We start from the raw sequence: 19,109 nt of genomic DNA, 5'->3' as shown, positions 1-19,109 counted from the left end.
TTCTGTGGTTTGTTTGTTGGTTGGTTATTGCTGTTGCTGCGCTGTTCCGCGAGCTGCGTCTTCGGAGGACCGCTACCCGCTATGTTTTTTTTTTTTTTAAAGTTGAACAAAATGGATGAAACAGGACTGCCGGCGCGGCAAAGCGAAAGAAAAGAGCCGGGTTTGGGGGCCGGTTACATGAGTCGAGGCTCTCTGGGACGGGTATCAAAACAATCGTTGTCGAGCAAACGGCGACGGACGACAGAGGGCGCCGGGTAGAACAGCACAGCGCAAGATGACGATGAGGATGATGACGAAATAAAAGAGAGTATGACGGGGCCGGGCGAGTCAACGCTGAAGCCGTGGAATGAATGGCAACGGCAGCGGCAGCGGGTGAAGATGTGGAGGAAGAAAAGGCGGAAGACGAGGGAATGCGAAGAAGAGAGAATGGGAAGTGAGGGTGAGGATGAGAGAATGAGAGTGCGTGCGTGGTGGTGTGTGGGTGTGGGAGAGACACGGCGCCGAGTGCGACACGAACGGATGATGAATGATGTCGCCCGAGACCTGTGTTTGGAACGAAAAGATACCAGATGCGGATGCCAGTACTTTGGACTCGGGACCTTGGGTACCTAATTGGATTGGAGGACAGGTGGGGGTGGGAAGGGGAACTGGGAAGCTCGAGGAAGAAGCTAGGTTAGGCGGGTAGCTAGGTAGTAAAAGGTACCAGCCATGACACTTTCTTTTAGTGCCCTGAACCTGTCGAGCGAGTGTCCAGCTATTTACTATGAGCAGCTAGTGTCAATTCAATTGGGAGAGAATGAGACTGAGGGTGGGTGAGAGATGATGAGATGTTGATAACAGCCGCCCAGTCCAGCAACAGCAGCAACTTGGTTTGCCCTGTTATGTTGCCCTGGGGCTTGTCGTGCCTTGCCAGCTTAGCTTTTCTACGTTTGGCCGGGTCGGCTGGGCTGGGCGCTAGCGACATGGACGGCGACGGGGGGGTTCGACTGCGCCAAGGCACAGCTCGCCAGAACCGCACTGTGCGTGCAGGGGCCGTCCCAGGGCCGCGCGTGTGGTGGCTGGGCGAATGAGGGATGAGGGGCATCGGCCGACTCCACCTCGATTCTCTCCACCAGGAGGGACCTGGGTTGGGGAATATCTTGTGGCTGGGAAAATGCAAGGCATTTTTTGTTGCTTCTCTTTTTACGACGTCTCGGGTCTTGACGTTTCAATCCTCTCTGCACCAGCCCCCCCCCAGGCACCATGAACCAAACAAAGGCCAGAAGCGGGAATTTCTCCAGGACTAATCTGACACCGGGGACGCAAGCCTTGACTTGTTCTTCCTTTGTCACTTGATTGATTGATTATGGTACGTTATTGTGACAAGTGGTGGGGGAGAGGGAGGGAGGTGAAGGATTGCTGCTGCCTTGCGACTGAGATGAATGCAGCATTGTATTCAGATACTGAGTATCTGTACCTGTGCAGAGCATCCGTACATTGGTGGGCTCAACAAGATCATGCCACTCATTAGCCGTCACTCCCACTCGGCTCGCATCACTCCCAGATGAAAATCCAGGAGGCTGGTCTTGGGCCATCTCATCACCCCTCAACCCTTTCGTTTTCATCAATGTTTCTTCATCGTGCAGACGACGGCGGAGCGAAGCGAACCCAACATCACCAGGGAACCCCAGGACGTCAAGCAGCTGTCCTCGCCAGGCTCTCCGACAGGGTTCATGTGCCGCGGGCACGACAAGGGTCGGCGAGCTGAACCGCAGGGATCTCGGAAAATCCATCTCCTCGTCTAAACTCTTTTTGCTTTTGGTCTCTTCTTTTCTTTTCTTCCTTTTCACGCTCTTTCGCTATCGACATGCCATGCCAGTGGTGCCCATCGGTGCCGGGGGCTTAATTGCTTCCTGCGCTTGATTCGCGGGGCTGGTGGTGGCCGGGGGTGTGTCATGGCCATTTCGACTGTGCCACTCAGCGGCACTCTATTTCTCACGGGAACGGCGAAGGCTGGGTCGAAGAATTTAGTGACTCGTACGAACCAATCCGTACCTGCGGATTATATGGAATGGATACTCGGTTCGTTGCGGTACCTGCGCGGGAGACCGAACTTGGGCGTGGTTGAAACATTGGGCCAGAACCCGTTGTGCGAGTCTCAGTTTGGCCCGCGTCGGGGGCTGTCACTTTTCACTCACCCCGTCCTCAACCACCCGCATATCGGACGTGTGGTGAGTTGGCGGTGGTTGGTCACCCGAACCCGATCAAGCCCTTGATGCTGTAGCCGTCGCACTTGATAAACAAATTCCCTCTCACCTACACGCGAGAAACGACCGTCTCCGGCCGCTGCTCCAGCTCGCTCGGCTGCGTCAAACACAAACGACAAATTCCAAGAAACCTAATTCGTATTCTTAGCTCGAGATTACTCAACTTGAAGCTCGTCTTGCCGGGTCATGCCTGGCCTTAGTGGTCAATGGTCGCCCAATGTGGCCCGCAGGCTTCTGCAAGCAGGGATATGTACATCATCCCGGACTGAGCCTCACTGGGTGACGCGCCCCAGAGAGGGCCCAGGAACGTCCGCCCCAATGACATGCTCGAAACGCCAGTCGGGGATTCCCGAGTGTGGCCAATCACACCCACCGAGCGAACCTCAAACTCGTTTCTTCACAGTCCATCATGTCACAGTTTCGTAGTGTATTGGCAGCAGAGGAGAGAACCACCGCAAGGCTCACTCACAGTGCCGCCCTACCGCGTGCGAGATCTTCAAGTTTCTCCCTCTCCGCCAAGAGCTGAAAGGCTGACGTCTCCCCCACACCAAAATAGAAGCACAGGAATGCGAGAGGGTCGCAGTGGACGGGTCCCGATGGGTCGGTTGACCGTCCCTCCTCTCCCCTGAGTCTCTCTTGTAATATTTTAAGCTTCGGGACTCGCCATCTCCCCTTGAGATCGTCGCGATGGAGTTCGCATCCGTCCAGCATGTCGTGCCTGAAGACGCTAAATTGACCAACTCCCCGCGCGCGATTGCGTACATGGGTGACGACTTTCCGGACCGAGTGTTCCAGACACTGCTCTGTTCTCTTAAAGGGTGGAGGCACGTAAATGACGACGAAGAGGAAGCATCCAAATCGAACAATCCCACAAGGCACCGCCCTGTCCAGAGACGAACATGCATAACACGTAAGCATGTCTCAGCCCGAGTCTATCCAACGTTTCCTCCTTGAAGGAAGCGCACCGGCGGCTCGTTCTTGTTTCGTTTCCCAAGCTCCCAGACGGAAACTCGGTCGGATCCGGTCTAAGCCCGCGCGGCGTTGTCCTGTCCTCGGGCCAACAAACGCTCAACAAGAAACTCTAGCGCACGGGGATGAGAGGGATGAAAGACATCCTCTGCTACGGCACAGTGTCCGCAAAACTTAGCTTCTCGGTTGCTCGGGACCAAAGAAAGAAGAAGCAGTTCGTCTCGTGTCTCGTCCCTCCAACGAAGCTGCCAATCCTCCCCCCCTGTTTCTGTTCTCTCCCCGGCAACCGGACCCGGCCAACAAGCCTCAGCTGCCCTGGAAGTCGGCTGGCTGCCCTCCCCTGAACCATTGGGGGGATACCTTGTGTAAATTCTGACCATCGATATCGGAGTTTTCCAGGTCCAAGCGGGACACGATCAAAGAAAAGAAAAGAGGAACCAGAGCGTCGTTCATCTCTTGAACGCTGTGCCAACAGAAAACCCCCTCTCAAGACAAGACCTCGCCAAGCAGAGCCAAGTCCAACGGTGACGCGAGCCCAACACCACCGCCGCCGCCGCCGCCGCCGCCCAGAGCCCGGTTTCCGTTTCCCGACGCCCGAGTCTCGCTCGGCACGGAGATCCCGTGATTCTGGTTCAGGCACGACAAGGATGACAGTTTCTTGCACGGAGGTGGGGACTTCAAGAAACCCACCCACCTGGTGCTCGAGATGCGTAACCCAGGGCATTCGTTCTCTCGAATGTCGTACAGGTACACAGTGAATCTAGGTTCGTTTTCGCAAAACAAATCCATGGGAGAGAAATTCACAGTGGGAAAAGCGTCCGGGGCTGGAAGCGACGATGTAAAAGGCCTCGCACGAATGTAAAGCAGAAAAAAAAAACCCCGGACTCGCTCCTCACGGCCCAAGGTAGGCGGCCGGGCATCACCGCCGCAGGGTAAGATCTATACTACTAACAGCTACTAAAACTAGGCCTAAGATATATTAAAGGGGATAATAACAAATAGAAATTATATTAAATTAAGAAGCTAACAAAGAGACAAACAGTGTAAAACGCTAGTAAACTATTAACTAAGTATCTAGTTAGATAGAAAGGATACAGCGCTTAAGATAACATGTAGTACACGCAGGAACTGCTTATGCAAAATGCCAGCAACTTAGTCCACGAACTTGACTGGCAGAAACCAGTTAAACCTGCAGAATTGACTTGCCTGAAAGTGAGGAAATAGAACCACAGGAGGAAACCAGCCGAGAGCGGACCCGGCGACCCGGAAGACCTCCGGAAGCCCCACTGCCAAACATCCGAAAGACGCGGACGAGACGAGGGCCTCGCGCAGACGACGATCGAGAACCCAAGTGAACAAGCAACAGCAACACAATAGCTGCAGCTGCCCTGAGGGAAGGAGCAATTGAGAACCTGCTCCACAAAAAAGGCTCTTTCCCCTTCACTCTCATATCCAAAACACACTCCCTTTTCCTACTCTCATCATTATCACTCATTTTCACCTTCATCACGATTTCCATCTCACTTGGAGACTTGCCTATTCACAAAAACATTCAACAAACCCACCTACGACCACCTCCCACTACCCACATATCATAATACTCATTTCCGATCACGAATCGCTCCCAGACACCACGCTCCGATTTTCAAGCGCAGCTTGCCGCTGGGAGAAACCCAGAGCCATGACGGACGAAACCCGCAAGCGCGAGCAATACGAAAACGAATATGATAGACAATATCACATCCGCAAATATGCCGCAACCGCAGCGCAGATCATCAACAATGCTGCAGAGGAAGTCCCGCGAGAGAAAATCGCAGCTTTGGCAGGAGATGTTGGCCGAAAATTGAAGCATTATGCTACCAAGAACCAGAGCGCATCCACCATCTACAACGATGTCCGCCGGCAACCTATCGAAAGCGATAATGCAGAACTGTCTTCTATTATTGCTATTAGAGCACACGTTGACATTACTATGATAAGGAAAGTCGCTCCAGCCCTAACGAAGAAATTCCTAGAGGAAATGCCATTGAACTGCCCAGACATCGACTCATACATTACTGCAAAAATCCAGTCCCTCCGCAACTCGCCATACCAACCTGCACAAAAATTCAAGGAATCCCACATGAAGAAACCGGGACACTGGGGGCAGGAAATTCACAATATCTCAGGTGTGGCCAACATCGAGGATCACAAGCGCACCCTAATTCCGCCTATCGAGGGAGGTGAGGCTGTTATGACTCTCAATCAATGGCGCATCCGAGAAAATGAATCAAGGCAAGATCAGAACGAAAAATGGGAGCGCCTACTTACTGCAATGATGCGAGGTGAAATCCGCGAATCAGCGAAGCTGAAGCGCCTTGACGACGGAAGAGGACCGCCCATTATCGAAGAACTGGATCAGATCGACATCACCTGCGTTGTGTGCAACACGAACTAATTCTTCGATTCCCTCACAGGGCTCTGGCAGCACTGGCAGGCAGCCCGGCACGGCACAAAGGAACACATGAACGCCACGATGGGCAGACAGGCCAGTCTGCTGCGGTTCAGGCACAGAACACAGAATGCAACCCCAAGCGCAAATACGCCGCCCCCGCCAAAACTGTACGAATGCCCGAAATGCTACGTCAAGGCAGAATGGGTTGATTCCATCATTTGGCACTGGCAGACAAACCACGAGGAGGAAGACGGCCTGTTTGAGGAATCAGCTGAAGGCGAATGGTGGGCAGACTTTCACACCTGGCGCGGAACCCGGAGAGAAACCAGATGCTTGTACTGTTACAGATCCGACGACTGGGAAGAGATACACTCTACCAAAAACGTAACCCCAGGAAGCGGAATCTGTTACACCGAATTGACGGCAAGGGAGCACGAAATATGGCATCGACACCAGCTGGACAAAGCAAACAAGAGAGCAAGATCTGCCAGCACCGACAACGACGACGCAGAATCCGAAATTGATCAGAGCAGCCCAAAGCGACAGAAGGCGGATTTCGATTTCACGCTCATCCATATCGAAAACCGAGGACCCGACATGTGCCCCGACTGCTACACAATTGCAGCAAGTTACAAAGACCTAGTAGAATGCATTCACCACTGGACGGAGAAACACGGGGAGGAAATGGCAGTTCATTCAAGCTTGGTTCCTGATATGGAAGCCTTCGAGGAGTACCTTCAGGACGCAGACGTGGTGTGCGAATTCTGCCCGGAAGACGGACCCCTGCACATGGATCAACGGTCACTCGCCATCCATCAGAAACGGCAACATGACGACAACATGGGACAGGCATCGGCACCGGGATTGGACCCATGCATGGTGCCAGGTTGCGACACAATGCTGGACAACATCGGGAACCACATGAACGACAAGCATGCCGACACTCACTTCCACTGCGAGTACTGTCTCCGCAAGACAGGCACCTCACAATACCATTTGCGGGAATCGCGCGCAACACACCTTGTGTCGCACATTGCCGATTTTCCGCGTGACCCGAGTCGCAACTACGACCCAGTCGTACGACAGGAACCGCTCCTGATGTACCTCCAACTTGAGAATGACCGACAGGCGGCAAACACAAGAGGCGAAATAGGAACCGCTCTGCGCAAAGCTTGGAAAACCTTACAAGACGACACAGACGAAGAAAAAGCTATCAAGATCAACAAGGCCTACAGAATGGCAATGGGACGACAGACAGCGCCCCAGAAAGACAGAGCGTTTGTCTCCGGAGACGAGGCACTGATCAGGGCAGAAATCGCAAACGTCCCTGAGACCGGAAATGAGGAGGCAGCCAGGGGACACTGGATGACGATTTCCGTTCAGGACATGCAGGACGCAGCAAGCGGAAACCAGACGCGACTCTGCGATTGCCAGATAAACAACAACATGGCATTAAAGGATTGGATCGCCCACTTCAAGGTTCACCACAGGCACGCCATCATTCAATGCAACTGCAGCTGTTTTTACCGTCCCAGCGGAATCCGAATCCATCTGGACCAGGGATGCAACAGAGAAAAGACAAGAAGCATACAAGTGGAACACAAAGCCAGACTAGGAGGACACATGTACCAGCACGTCGACACTACATGCAACTGCCAAATTCCACGGAAACCAATGAAACAATACGACCACGTCAGGAATCAGCACCCGGAGACGGTCTGGAAATGTCCGATCTGCGACGCATCGACACCAGCAGGCGATTACGAGAGACACGTCCTGGATTGCCAATCGATTGTGACGGCGGCAGCGGAAATCGAGGGGACACAGCTTCTGCCAATCTGGCACTGCGAAGAGTGCGGCGAAAGCAGGGATCTCTTCAGCGGCACGTACAACCATCACCATCGGAAATGGGCAAAAAGAATATGCTATATACCGAAACAATCGCGCGACAGAGTTGTCTACAATTCCGCAAAGCAGCGCCCGAACCCAGTCTTCTGCTGCGATTACCTCTTCGCAACGGAAGCCATGCTGGACAGGCACAGGCTATCACACCCGCTGTTGACGCAGATATCGCCAACACGATTCCCATGAAGGTACAGAACGGAGCGACGATGATGGTGACCAAGGCCTCAGTCGCTGGGGAGGAAACATATGATTAGTTGGCGACCGAGGACGGTCGCACATAGAAGAATACAACCAAGTTACAATACAAGATTGGCACCCCAAGGTGCAGGCCCATGGCCTAACATTCCTCCTCGGTTCCCAATCGTCATCTTCGTACTTCCGGTACGCTCGCAGTCTCTGGCCTATCAGCCTCGCGCCGCAGCCGAGGGAGAATCTCCCAATGACAATCGTGACAAAAGTTCAGAGAGACTCTCGCTGTGACTGTGACTGTGTGTAAGGCGAAGGCGTGGTGGTTCAGAACGGCCACGGCGAGTTTGTTGCCATACTGGGTGTGTCTCGTAGTCCAGGTTCCCAGTTATGGCATTGGACCGCAGGATGCTCTCATCCTCCTGTGCCATCGCCACCGGCACGGCAGCTCCAGCAGGTCCCGTTGGAGGTTCGTCGGACGGGTCTTATTCCCTGCAGCGCATTCTGGTCGTCCTTGCTATGGCGATATTGCTGGAGAAACTGGTCGAAAACCTCTGTACGGAGGCAGTCCAGCGTGATGTCCTCTCCGATGGTGAAAATCTCCATCAACTCGTTGACGAGCACGTTTTTCCTCTGTTCGAGAGAGGCAGACTCATCGGTGACAGCGGACGGGGTGGCAACTATGGCCACCGTATCTTCGGTCATCTTGGTGTCTTCGGGGTTGGTTGAATCTGCCATCTTGAAACCCAGTCTGCTGGAGTAAAGAGTAGGTAGGGTCAGCCAGATGTGTTACAAATATTTGCGCGCTGAGGCATCGGAGATGACATACCAAGACTATACCCCCTGTTTTATCTTTTCAAAGGGGGAGAGGGGGGTTCTCGTGCTAGAAAAGGTAAACAAATACTGCAATAGACTGCTGGAGGGGGAAGGAGGGGGAAGGAGAGTTAAAGAGGTAGGAACCATGGTAGTCTAGTGCCTAACATGTATCTACACAGGTTCACATGTACAGATAAAGTATCAGCACTTCCTCCACACCCCTCCCCACAGGCTGCTACTCTCAAGAGAAACACATTTACTTGCTCTGCTGCGTCGCTGTTGGTCGTGATCTCGAAACCGTCCCGGCATCCAAGGGTCCACGATACGGCATGCCGACTGGCCGCAAACCGGCCCCATTATTACATAATCACCTTGTTCAACGTACGATCAATATCATAGCGTGCAGGTAGGTATCCCTACTGCTGGGCACTCGGCAGAGGCTTTTCGCAAAAGGATCACGAGTCACTAGCTTGTATATTCGGCGATGGCCAAGATGGAGGAGGGGGGGGGGGGGTCAAGGAATGTTGCTGTGCGCGTTATGTCGACGCAGTCGCCTGTGCCATTCATTCGGACCCGGACTTTGGTCATTGTCCAGTGGTCCCCAATCTAAAAACAATATCGCCAAAGCCGGCTCGGAGACCTGGCTTGTTTTCCCTCAAAGATGATTATAAAGTAAACCAAAAAAAAAAACCCCGCTTCGCCCGCGTGCTCCCAAAGAAGAGGCACATGTGATGTGGAGATTTCCAATCATTCCCAATATTCCCAGTTCGCAGCATCCAGTCGTCCCCCGACGGCCTCAATCCCGCCTCTCCAAGAGCTTCCCAACCTCCAACACGCCCACCATCTCCCCGTTGTCGAGGATGGCCAGGATCGAGTCGGAGCTGCAGACGTACTCGCCGTCGTCTGCGGCACCCTGCATGCTCCTCACAAAGTCCACGGCCCGCCGTATGCTCGTCCCAGACGAGATGGAGAGCATCTCGGCCCGCGGCACCATCAGCCCGGGTATGTCCCCCAGGCGCCGCGCAAAGTCCGCCGTCGCGAGCTTCCGGATTCTGCTCGGCGACGCCACGTCGCCGCCAACACGCACCCACCCGGACGCCGAGTCGTACGCGGCGCGGAAAAGGTCCGCGCCGACGCTCGTGTCCGCGCACAGGTTGTCCGAGTCGACGATGTCGGCCCAGGGGACGGCGAGGTCGATGATGGTCTGCGGCTTCCGGAAGGCCGCGCCGATAGCGCCGCCCGGGTGGTTCCGCGAGAAGACCTGCGCGACGCTCGGGTGCAGCTCCTGCGCCGCGGCGATGGCGAGCGCGTCGCCCACAGCCAGGGCAACCGTCGTGGACGTCGTCGGCGCCGACACTCCGAACGACGCCGTCTCGCTCTCATGGACCGGCGCTGGCAGGAGGATCGTGTCCGGCCGGAGCTTGATGAGCTCGCAGGTGTCCGGTCTCGTGTGCCCCGTGAGGATGACCAGTGATGCGGGTTTTTCGAGGTGTGGTAATAAGCTGAAGAGTTCCGACGTCTTGCCTGAGAATGTGATGAACATGAGAATGTCGTGTTTTTGAATAATGCCCAGGTCGCCGTGGAGAGCGTCAATGGGGTTGAGGAAAACGGATGTGATGGATAAACTGTTAAAGGTCGCCACCAGCTTGTTGGCGATGTGGCCGGACTTGCCCACGCCCGTAATGATGAGCTTGCCCTTTTCGCCCTTGTGCCGTGTGACTGCCGCGACCGTCCTGTTGAAGCCGTCCCGGGCCACCGGGTCTGTCTCGTACAAATTGGCGACAGCCCGCAACGCCGCGGCTTCCGTCTTGAGGACATGTGTGGCGGCGTGCAGGCGGTCCTGAACTTTGGTGCAGTTCTCGTCACTCTCGGGGATGTCGTCGGGCGATCCCAAGGACAATTCCTCAAGTTCTTCGAAAAACTCCTCCTCAGGTGGGGATACCGGTGGTGAAGGGGGAGAAGGAGGCGGCATTGAGTCGCCGTGAGTTGCGCCGAGCACATAGACTGCGCTGGTCTGCACCGGTCGGTGCTCCATGTGACGCTGGTCACCCATTGTGATGTGATGCGTGTTGTTCTCGTATAGGAATGAATAGTTTCCAAGCAGCTCTTCGCGTGCGTGGGGGTATCGTCGTCAATGGAGGAAACGGTCAACTTCGTTATCGTTATCGATTCAATCAATGGAGCCAAACAAGTGGTTCCTAAGTGCTTCCAGAATTCGCGATAAGCTTGTCGCCTCGGGATTGCCGGTCAAAGAATGGCAACTCTGGGCTCTGGAGTTGATGAACAAATAGGTAGGTAGATAGGTATGTAGGTAGGTAAGCTAGGGCCGGCTTCACCTGGAGTCGAGTTGCGGGGGGTAGCGGGAGTCAAGAACAGGGCCGTAGAAAAACTCCATGACGTTGAAGAGTCGCAACTCGGAGACAATAGGATCCTTTTTTTTTTGTCCGAAGCGCGCGGTCGAGTTAAAGAAGGAAGAAAAAGGATGGAATACGTAAGTCTATTGTCGAGGGACCGAGGACCCTGCGCTGCACTGGAGCTGGAGCGAAGAGACTAGGTACACACACACAGAGAGAGAGAGATAGAGAGACCTTCCCAAAACTCACCTTAATTACAGTCCCATCAAGTCGGGGCAACCCTGTAACTAGCTTCAGGCGTAGTGGGTAGCTCGCCCCGATCCGGCTGCCTCTTGGTGCGGCATGTCGCGCGTTGGAGGGGGATGTGATGGATGGCTCTGCATGCCCCGTCTCTGGCGTGATCGAACGGTGGGTGGTGAGTGGTGAATGGTGAGTGGTGATTCGTGATTTTGACTCCCACAAGGCCGCAGCAAGGTTGGTAATCAGACAGCACCCGGGCCGCGGGACGGACAGGCACCAATACAAGCCTTTGCGCTTGGTGTTTACCGTGTTTGTCCTCGTCGATGGCGCGCTGCCACTGGGTCCGGGTCATCGAGTCAGGGGGTGAAATTGGCGAGACCGAACAAAGATACGGGCGATAAAGAAAGCCTTGTCCGTAAGGGATCTAGATAGGCGGTCGGGATCACAAGCAACCCCGAGCCTGTTTGTTTTGGTGGGGTTTCCGCGAGTCTATGATCCCTCGATGTCTCCCGGGCGTGGTCCGCATGGATTTTGGGATATCGATGCGGGCTAGTGCGGCGATGATGCGTGCAACTGGCAGATGTCAGAATCGACCATCCCATCACTCTGGTATCCTCATATGCCGCAGATTGAGCTCAATGGGAAGAGGTCCAATGGGGACTTCCGGTTGTCCCGCTTCAACCGGCCTAGACAACTAAAAACGTCGTGAAGCATTCTAGAATTCCTCGGCGTCTTCGGTCGCTTGTCGAGATCGCGGGCGATGCATCGGGTTTCAACGGAGATTTCGGTCGTCCTCCTCAAGGGTACACAGATCGTCGAGGACCCTGGGACCCTGGTCGCGCCAGTCTTTAACAGACCGCAAAAGGCCCGGCCTCCGCTTGCAAATTATGTACGATCCGCTTTCCAGACAATCTCTGGAATTGCGACATCTTGGAACCGCCAGAGGTTCTCGCTTCCATGCATGATGTGAAGCGGCGACGTTGCTCCTGAGTCGTGCGGGCACTCGTTCAAACATTGGCCGGCGATCGACGCCTGGTGCCCTCGACCGTTATCCAGCTTTGGTTCCCCATTCGTAGCTGGGCGATTGTCATGAAGAGCGCCCCGGCCAATTAAACCGTCCATGTTCGGCACGGTGTTCCGAATCCGAGTGCTGCCTTGTTGTGTACGGCAGTTGGGTGAGGCCGGGTGAATGAGGCTCACTGATGTCCCTCATGGCAATAACCATTAACCAACCAACATGTAGCACCATGATCGTGCATCGCGACTCTTTCACCATCGCGTTGGATAGATGAAGCCATCGTGGACGGTCGAAGCTACGGGTACGAAAGCTGGAATGGTTCAAATGGCCGCTGTGACCGACCTGATGATGGCGAGACAGAGGATGAACGACGAGCCCTGTGCCTCATTCGTTTCATTCACCCATCTCTTCATTGCTCTCGAAGCCGTTCGGTCTCGTCCAGCATTCACCTTGGTGTGGCCATCATGGCGGCTCCGAGCCTCACTGCACGCGCTTCCCCACGGCACGGACGCCTCCGGATCCCGACCCTGACCCTGACCCGGGCCAACGACACGGAAATAGCATGTGGCCCAAACAGGCACTCTCATCTAGGTGAGGTCGGCGGCCGACGCGGCTTACCTGCACATGGAGACTGGGACAGCGGCCCGGCAGCTCGAGCTACCCGCAAATATATACCAAAACCCGAGAAGGGTTCGACGTCAATGGCGGCGATGGACCTTTTGTCGAATTCCCCATCAAGTCGGTTGATTGGTGCCGATAAAGGCGGTAAGCACCCGATTTTGAGTTCTCGGGTCTGACGGTTACGAAGATCGGCGATTTGGCGTCGACTCTATGCTTGGTGCCCGTAACGGTTAGAAGCAGGTCGCCAAGGATTTGTTAGCGGCAGGGCTGCCTTCTCCGAGTCCTCCCTGCCATGGTCACAGTCGGAGCAAGGCGAGCAAGTTTTGAGGCAGGGCTCGAGCTGACTGAATCGTGAATAGGATAGGTAAGACGGGGCCAGACAGACCCGTTGGCCACGAGAAACGTGATCTAGCGGGATGGATCACGCACGCATTGAGGGGTTGAGGGCAACGCGTTTGTTTGTGGGATGCGAGGGCGGACTGATGATACTGACTAGTGATAACGGTCTTGGTGATTTCATTACCCCCACGACGATTTGTTAGGCGCGTGTGGCCCAGCTGGCTGTGCATTGGCGGTTAGCACCGCAGGACGAACTGAAGATTTGGTTTAGTGTAGGCAGCCATGTAAGACGACCACATATCCGTGATTGCAATATCTGTCCTGAACGAACTCCCTAATTTCAGTTCCCCGCCTCAGCCGGTGACTCATGTCTCCATTGCGCTGGCTGGTGCACGGGAGGAATACTTGGCGATGATGATTATGTCGAGATGTTCGTCTTCAATTGCTGGCCATCGGTGTAAGGGCCATGATAAAATGGCGACGACGAGCGGCAGATCGCTGCTGTCGCTATGCGGTACGCGTGCGAAACAGAGCGGTGAGGGTTGGGTGTTCTGTTCCTCGCAGCCTAGCAAGTTAAGTTGCTAGGCTGAGACTAGGGTCGGAAGTCGCTAACAGCATCGAGTCCACGCTAACATGATGGAGGTGTCGCAATCTTGGTCAGGATCTGGCGGTTGCAGCAGCAGTGGTGGAGGTGGGCAGTTGGTGATCTGTGAGATGGGAGGTGACGGCCTTGATGGGAGGAGAGATGAGATGAGATGGTACGGCAGGCTGCTCACCCCGGGGCGCCATGCATAACGCTGTACAGATACAGACGCCTGTAGCTGGCGCACATGCTTGTTGTGGCTGGCAACTGTTTTCGATGCTCAGTACAGAGTACCTACCTAAGTACAGAGTACTGATACTCTCAACCGTACGAATACTGGCTCCGGAGGAGATACATGAACCACTTATGCATCTTGTGCTGCAACGCATGTCACTTTCCCCTCCGCCACGCACGCGTAATAGCTGTCCACGGTGGCTTCCCGATTCAGGGAAAGTAGCGTCATAACTGCGACCGGTCTGCCCACCGCCAATCAATGGTTGACCATCCCCCCGGGGGGCCTGCTGTGAAGGTGTTTCCCATCCAGTTGTCTCGTTCCAAGGCACATTTGCCCATCTTCAATCCTGTTCAGCCACCATCCATCTCTCTCTGTTTTTCCCCCCCCAGGGCAGAAAGGAGGAAGAGAAGAGAAAAGACAAAACTGCTTTACCAACTGTGACTACCGTGCCCTGCAACATCGTCGTTCAAACCGCCAAGATGACACGGGTCTCCGTCTACAGCGCCGCCCTCGTGGCTTTCGTTGCCGGTAAGTGTGGCCTTTGCTTTGGCTTGGAGAAGGAGGAGAAGAGGTAGAGGGACCCACACAGCATCGTCATTCTTGGCCGGTTCTGAAGTCAGAAGCCAGACGCCAGGTGCGCGAGTGTTGAAGCAATACGATGCGATACGATTTGATGATGCCCCCGGAGAACCAGAGGAGGGCCTCGGTCACGTTACAGAGCTCGCGACGCTGACAATCGTCTCCTCTGCCAGCGACGGCGATGATAATCGCATCCATCACGCTGCCCCACTGGGTCACCTACTCCGTCACAGCCACCGACGGCAACGAGTTCTCAAAACACATCGGCCTGCACCGCGCATGTTCGAATCTATACGACCCTCCATGCCAGGAATTCCCGACCGAGGAGCTGTGCAGTAAGAACGGCGAGCGGTACTTCTGCTCCATGTGGCGTTCCGTCGGCTTCCTGGCCTCCTTCTCAACCATCCTGCACCTCGCGTCCATTGTTACCTTTCTCGTCATCATGGCCGGCGGCAAATACAAGCGCGAGACCGGCTGGAAGATCCTCGGCGGCCTTCTGGTCTTTGTCGGCGCCGTCGAGTTTACGTTGATGGGCATCGTGGTAAGTTGGCCACTGACATGCGCCCGGCGGGAATCCAAAGCTAAAAAGAGACGCGTCGCAGGCATATCTCTATGACAACGATGAGCAGTTCAAGGTTCCCGGCTGGGGTTTGGACACCTCCTGGGTGCTCTGCACCATCAGCGCATCCGTCTCCGTTCTTTGCGCCGTTGGCTTGGGCATTTCTGCCTTTGTGCTCCCGCCAGAGGAGGGTTACGAGTTCCTCAACGACCCCTTGCCGTAAGCGAAAGGCCAGTCGACAGTAACAAATATTCGACACAAGCCTCGTCTATCGTACGCGCATAAGAAAAAATGGCGTCTCATACTTGCTATCTTCGGGGCGATGCATTTCTTGACATGGATCAGGAGTTTTTGTTTCTTACATTCGCCTTCCTCGGGCAAGATATAGGGATGAGTGGTTGCAGCTGGTATATGCGCCCGGGATAATTTAGGTACGCACGCAGACATACACGAATACACGACTTTTGAATGAAGCTCTCAGGCGGAGAATCAAGTAGACTGTGTCGCAAGGTGCCTAGTTAAGTAGGTAGCCACCATACCGTAGACAGGTATGGAAGTGACGACAGCGGGACAAAATATACGACGGAGATAAGCGCTTGCGGGCTGGTGCGGGGCCGGGATCCCCCCCGCATTCTGATATCCATTTTCACCCGCCAAAGTTTACTACGGCGCGCCACTCCAAGACTCACATGAGGCCATCACCTTGCTAGGCCTGCTGTTGCTGCACCCGCGACTCATAGACTTTGCGAAATTCCGCCGCATAATTCAGACTGAACTCCCGTTTCGGCGAGCAACTTGGATCACCTTCACATCGACCCCTTCCCCGGCTCATCACCATGACCGTCCCCTCACCGGAAGAGGGTCTGACCCCGGAGCAGCTCGCCCGCTTCCACCGCGACGGCTACCTCATCATCCCCGGCGCTCTGTCCCCGGAGACCGTCGGGGGCCTGCTCTCCGAGACCCACTCGCTGCTGGACAACTTCTCCCTCGCGGATCACCCCATGACGCGCTTCTCCACCGGCGATAAGGCCGACCACGTCGGCGACGACTACTTCCTCTCCTCGGGCGACAAGGTCCGCTTCTTTTTCGAGGAGGACGCTTTTGACGACGCCGGCAACCTCATCAAGCCGAAAGCCCGCGCCATCAACAAGATCGGCCACTACCTGCACGGCCTCTCGCCGCCCTTCGCCGCCATCTCGGACCCGAACCCGAGCAAGGTCGGCGCCGGACCCGTCAAGGGCAAGCCGTGCGCCGTCGCCCGCAGCCTGGGCTTCCGCGACCCGCGGTGCCTGCAGAGCATGGTCATCTGCAAACAGCCCGAGATCGGCGGCGCCGTGCCCCCGCACCAGGACTCGACCTTCCTGTACACGAACCCGCCGTCCGCCGTCGGCTTCTGGTACGCCCTCGAGGACGCCACGCTCGAGAACGGCTGCCTGAGCTTCCTGCCGGGCTCGCACCGCTGGGCACCCGTGACGCACCGCCTCGTGCGAAAGGCCGGGGGCGGCGCCGGCACCGAGATGGTGGCTAACGACGGCCCGCGGTTCCCGCCCGGCGAGGAGTACGGCGGCGCGGGGGAGGAGCAGGACGGCAAGGGCGGGGAGTACGTCCCCGGCGAGGTCAAGGCCGGCGACCTGGTGCTGATCCACGGCAACCTGCTGCACAAGAGCGAGAAGAACCTGAGCAGCAAGGGGCGCATCATCTACACGTTTCACGTCATCGAGGCGGAAGGCACGGCGTACGACGAGAGGAACTGGCTGCAGCCGCCCGAGGCCGGGTTCACCAGGTTGTATGCTTCCTAAATGTGTAGACTCGTGGGTATCCATCGATAGAATTCAGATTCAGTCTTGCCCCTTCCCCCCCACTTCCTTCCAACACAAAACGGACAAAAAAACAACAAGAAGAAAATCTCCCTTTTAAATCCTGGCATCGTATCGTGGCAACGGCACTGAGCGGTGACGGTGATGGTGTTGGTTAGTACAGGTATGATTGATGCATGGCTTGATACAGTTCGAATCTTTGCAGGCGGTGTTTTTTCTTCACCCCAGCGAGCCTTTTTTTCCCCACTACTTCTTCGAACCCTTCTTCTTGGTGGTCTCCTCCTCTTCATCCTCGCTGTCATCCTCACTGCTGCTGTCTTCGGCCTCCGAAGACGACGACGAGCTGCTCGACGTCTCGGCCTCGCGCTGGGCAGCCTGACGCTGGACCTCGCTCGCGTTGTCCGAGTCGTCCGAGTCGCTGTCGCTGTCGGAATCCGAGTCCGACTCCGAGTCGGAGGATTCGGAGCTCGAGTCGACGTTGGTGCGCCTCTTGCGGCGACGGGCGGTGCTCTGCTTCGTGCCGTCGTTGAGCTTGGCCCTCTTGTCAACGGACTCTTCCTGGGCGGCCGCCGCTTGGGCCGGCGCGGCCGCCGGCTCCTCCGTGTCAATGGCCATGGCATCGCTGTCCTCACTATCGGACAGCTCCGCAAGTATCGTCTCGGCCCGCATGCGCTTGACGACCCGCTGGGTGATGGCGACGTCGGTGGACTGCGTCACGAAGGCGGCCTCGTCGAAGCGCTTCCTTTTGGAGCCGGAGCCGGAGCCGAGCTGCATCAGGCCGGCCAGGACCTCCTCATACTCGGACTGCTTCGAATCCATGTCCGGCGTGCCGTCGGGGAAGGCGGCCTTGCCCTTCTCGGCGTCCTCCTTCTTGACCTCCGCCGCCGTCTCCTTCAGCCGGGTCCTCGTGAAGCCCTTGAGGTCTTGGATGTACTCGTAGAAGGTGGCGATGTCGCTCGAGGGGATGGAATCGGTGTGGAAGACACGCTTCATGAGGATGGTCTGGTGGTTCTTGTTGAACTTCCACGAGTCGCGGGACGACTTCCAGGTCCGGAGGTACTCAAGGGAGGGCTTGATGTCGGCAGTGGGCTGCTGGGTCGCCGTCTTGGCCGGTTTGGAGCCCTTGCTCCTCTTCCTGTTCGATTCGGCGGCGGCGGTTGGGTTCTTGACGTCTTCGGCAAAGGTGACGGACTTCTGCTTCCTCAGGGTCGGGGTTGCATAGCTTGACGAGTCGTTGTCGGTGCGGGTCCTTTTGAAGGGGGAGGAGCCGTACGCAGGGGTGTTCTGTTGTTGTTCGAGACGTTTCCTTTTGGCAGCGGCGGCGGCGGCCGGGGAGGCGTTGGCGGCGTTGGCGACGGGGCCGCTGGCGTGCCGGTCGTGGTGTTGCTGTCCGTTGGGCTTCGATCCCTCGGTGGGAGCAGGGCCGCCAATCTCTGCGCCGGATGCGGGCTGCTTGAGCTTGAGGCCCAATCGTTTCCAGGCCGGTACTTTTTGGGCGGAGGACATGACGGGCAGCGGGCACACCCTCTCTTTCTTTTCTTTGCTGTCTCTCGGCTTATCTTCTCGAATTCCCTTGGAAGGGAACGAAGGGAGGGATGCTTGCTGCTGCTGCTGCTGCTGCTGCTCCTCGGGCCGCTGCTGTTTCTTTGAACAGGAATTTGCTGTCTGCGAGTTTGGCCAGTCGGGGCGGACGGGAAATGCAGAATTGGGCCGCTTCGATGTTTTCCACGTGTGATCAGCCTATTAGATTGGAATGCAGTGGCCTCATATACAGTAGTCCTATTGGGCGTAGTGAGTGGTGCTCGATACTGGAAAAATAGATAGTATCGGGAATGGTCCCAGTCTACTTTTTTTTTCTTTCTGGCTCTGAATGCCGCCCTGCCAAATTTTTGGCAGCAAAATGCGTTGTCGTTCCACTGACAGGGGTGCCCCGCTACCGCTACGTCCCTGTCAAGTGCGATACGTACCGGAAAGTGCCGCCTGAGCTTAGAGATTGCACGTCGCCTTATGTAAGCTCTACGTCCCTGGGTTGCTGCCTTAGAGAGAGCACAACAGTGCAAGGCATCCACTCAGCCTTCCAGCTGGGCCGCTGGAGCTTCCCGTTGCGTCGTCTCGCCTGCTCCAGGCAAGCTCCTGCAAACGCGTCGATATCCAAAGAGCTCCCTCAGAGCTCAACCCCGACCTCAGAACCGGCGACCACATCCACTT

General features: G+C 55.9%; 6 protein-coding genes across 6 annotated transcripts; 3 read left to right on the top strand and 3 right to left on the bottom strand.

Moving 5' to 3' along the window:
- Positions 1-4,896: 4,896 nt before the first annotated feature.
- Positions 4,897-7,808, top strand: CH63R_08837 (uncharacterized protein; the record flags this gene model as incomplete). Its single annotated transcript, XM_018303811.1, has 3 exons — positions 4,897-5,634; positions 5,692-7,128; positions 7,347-7,808. 3 exons carry the CDS (start codon positions 4,897-4,899, stop codon positions 7,806-7,808), a joined length of 2,637 nt encoding a protein of 878 aa, XP_018155834.1.
- A 346-nt stretch (positions 7,809-8,154) lies between these two features.
- On the bottom strand, positions 8,155-8,478 carry CH63R_08836 (uncharacterized protein; the record flags this gene model as incomplete). The annotated part of the gene is made up of 1 exon (XM_018303810.1): positions 8,155-8,478. The coding sequence occupies one exon, from the start codon at positions 8,476-8,478 to the stop codon at positions 8,155-8,157; it is 324 nt and encodes a 107-aa protein (XP_018155833.1).
- An 874-nt stretch (positions 8,479-9,352) lies between these two features.
- CH63R_08835 (Sis domain-containing protein) lies at positions 9,353-10,609 on the bottom strand (the record flags this gene model as incomplete). Its single annotated transcript, XM_018303809.1, has 1 exon — positions 9,353-10,609. One exon carries the CDS (start codon positions 10,607-10,609, stop codon positions 9,353-9,355), a length of 1,257 nt encoding a protein of 418 aa, XP_018155832.1.
- Positions 10,610-14,425: 3,816 nt separating this feature from the next.
- Positions 14,426-15,307, top strand: CH63R_08834 (Pre-mRNA splicing factor; the record flags this gene model as incomplete). The annotated part of the gene is made up of 3 exons (XM_018303808.1): positions 14,426-14,474; positions 14,699-15,066; positions 15,128-15,307. The coding sequence occupies 3 exons, from the start codon at positions 14,426-14,428 to the stop codon at positions 15,305-15,307; spliced, it is 597 nt and encodes a 198-aa protein (XP_018155831.1).
- Positions 15,308-15,920: 613 nt separating this feature from the next.
- CH63R_08833 (Phytanoyl-CoA dioxygenase) lies at positions 15,921-16,883 on the top strand (the record flags this gene model as incomplete). The annotated part of the gene is made up of 1 exon (XM_018303807.1): positions 15,921-16,883. The coding sequence occupies one exon, from the start codon at positions 15,921-15,923 to the stop codon at positions 16,881-16,883; it is 963 nt and encodes a 320-aa protein (XP_018155830.1).
- A 264-nt stretch (positions 16,884-17,147) lies between these two features.
- On the bottom strand, positions 17,148-18,407 carry CH63R_08832 (Proteasome subunit alpha type 6; the record flags this gene model as incomplete). The annotated part of the gene is made up of 1 exon (XM_018303806.1): positions 17,148-18,407. One exon carries the CDS (start codon positions 18,405-18,407, stop codon positions 17,148-17,150), a length of 1,260 nt encoding a protein of 419 aa, XP_018155829.1.
- Positions 18,408-19,109: the final 702 nt, after the last annotated feature.

Source organism: Colletotrichum higginsianum, chromosome 6 (genome assembly GCF_001672515.1).
Source record: "Colletotrichum higginsianum IMI 349063 chromosome 6, whole genome shotgun sequence".
NCBI classification, from domain to species: Eukaryota; Fungi; Ascomycota; class Sordariomycetes; order Glomerellales; family Glomerellaceae; genus Colletotrichum; species Colletotrichum higginsianum.
Note: the sequence above shows the minus strand (reverse complement) of the source record. Positions and strands in the feature narration are given on the sequence as shown.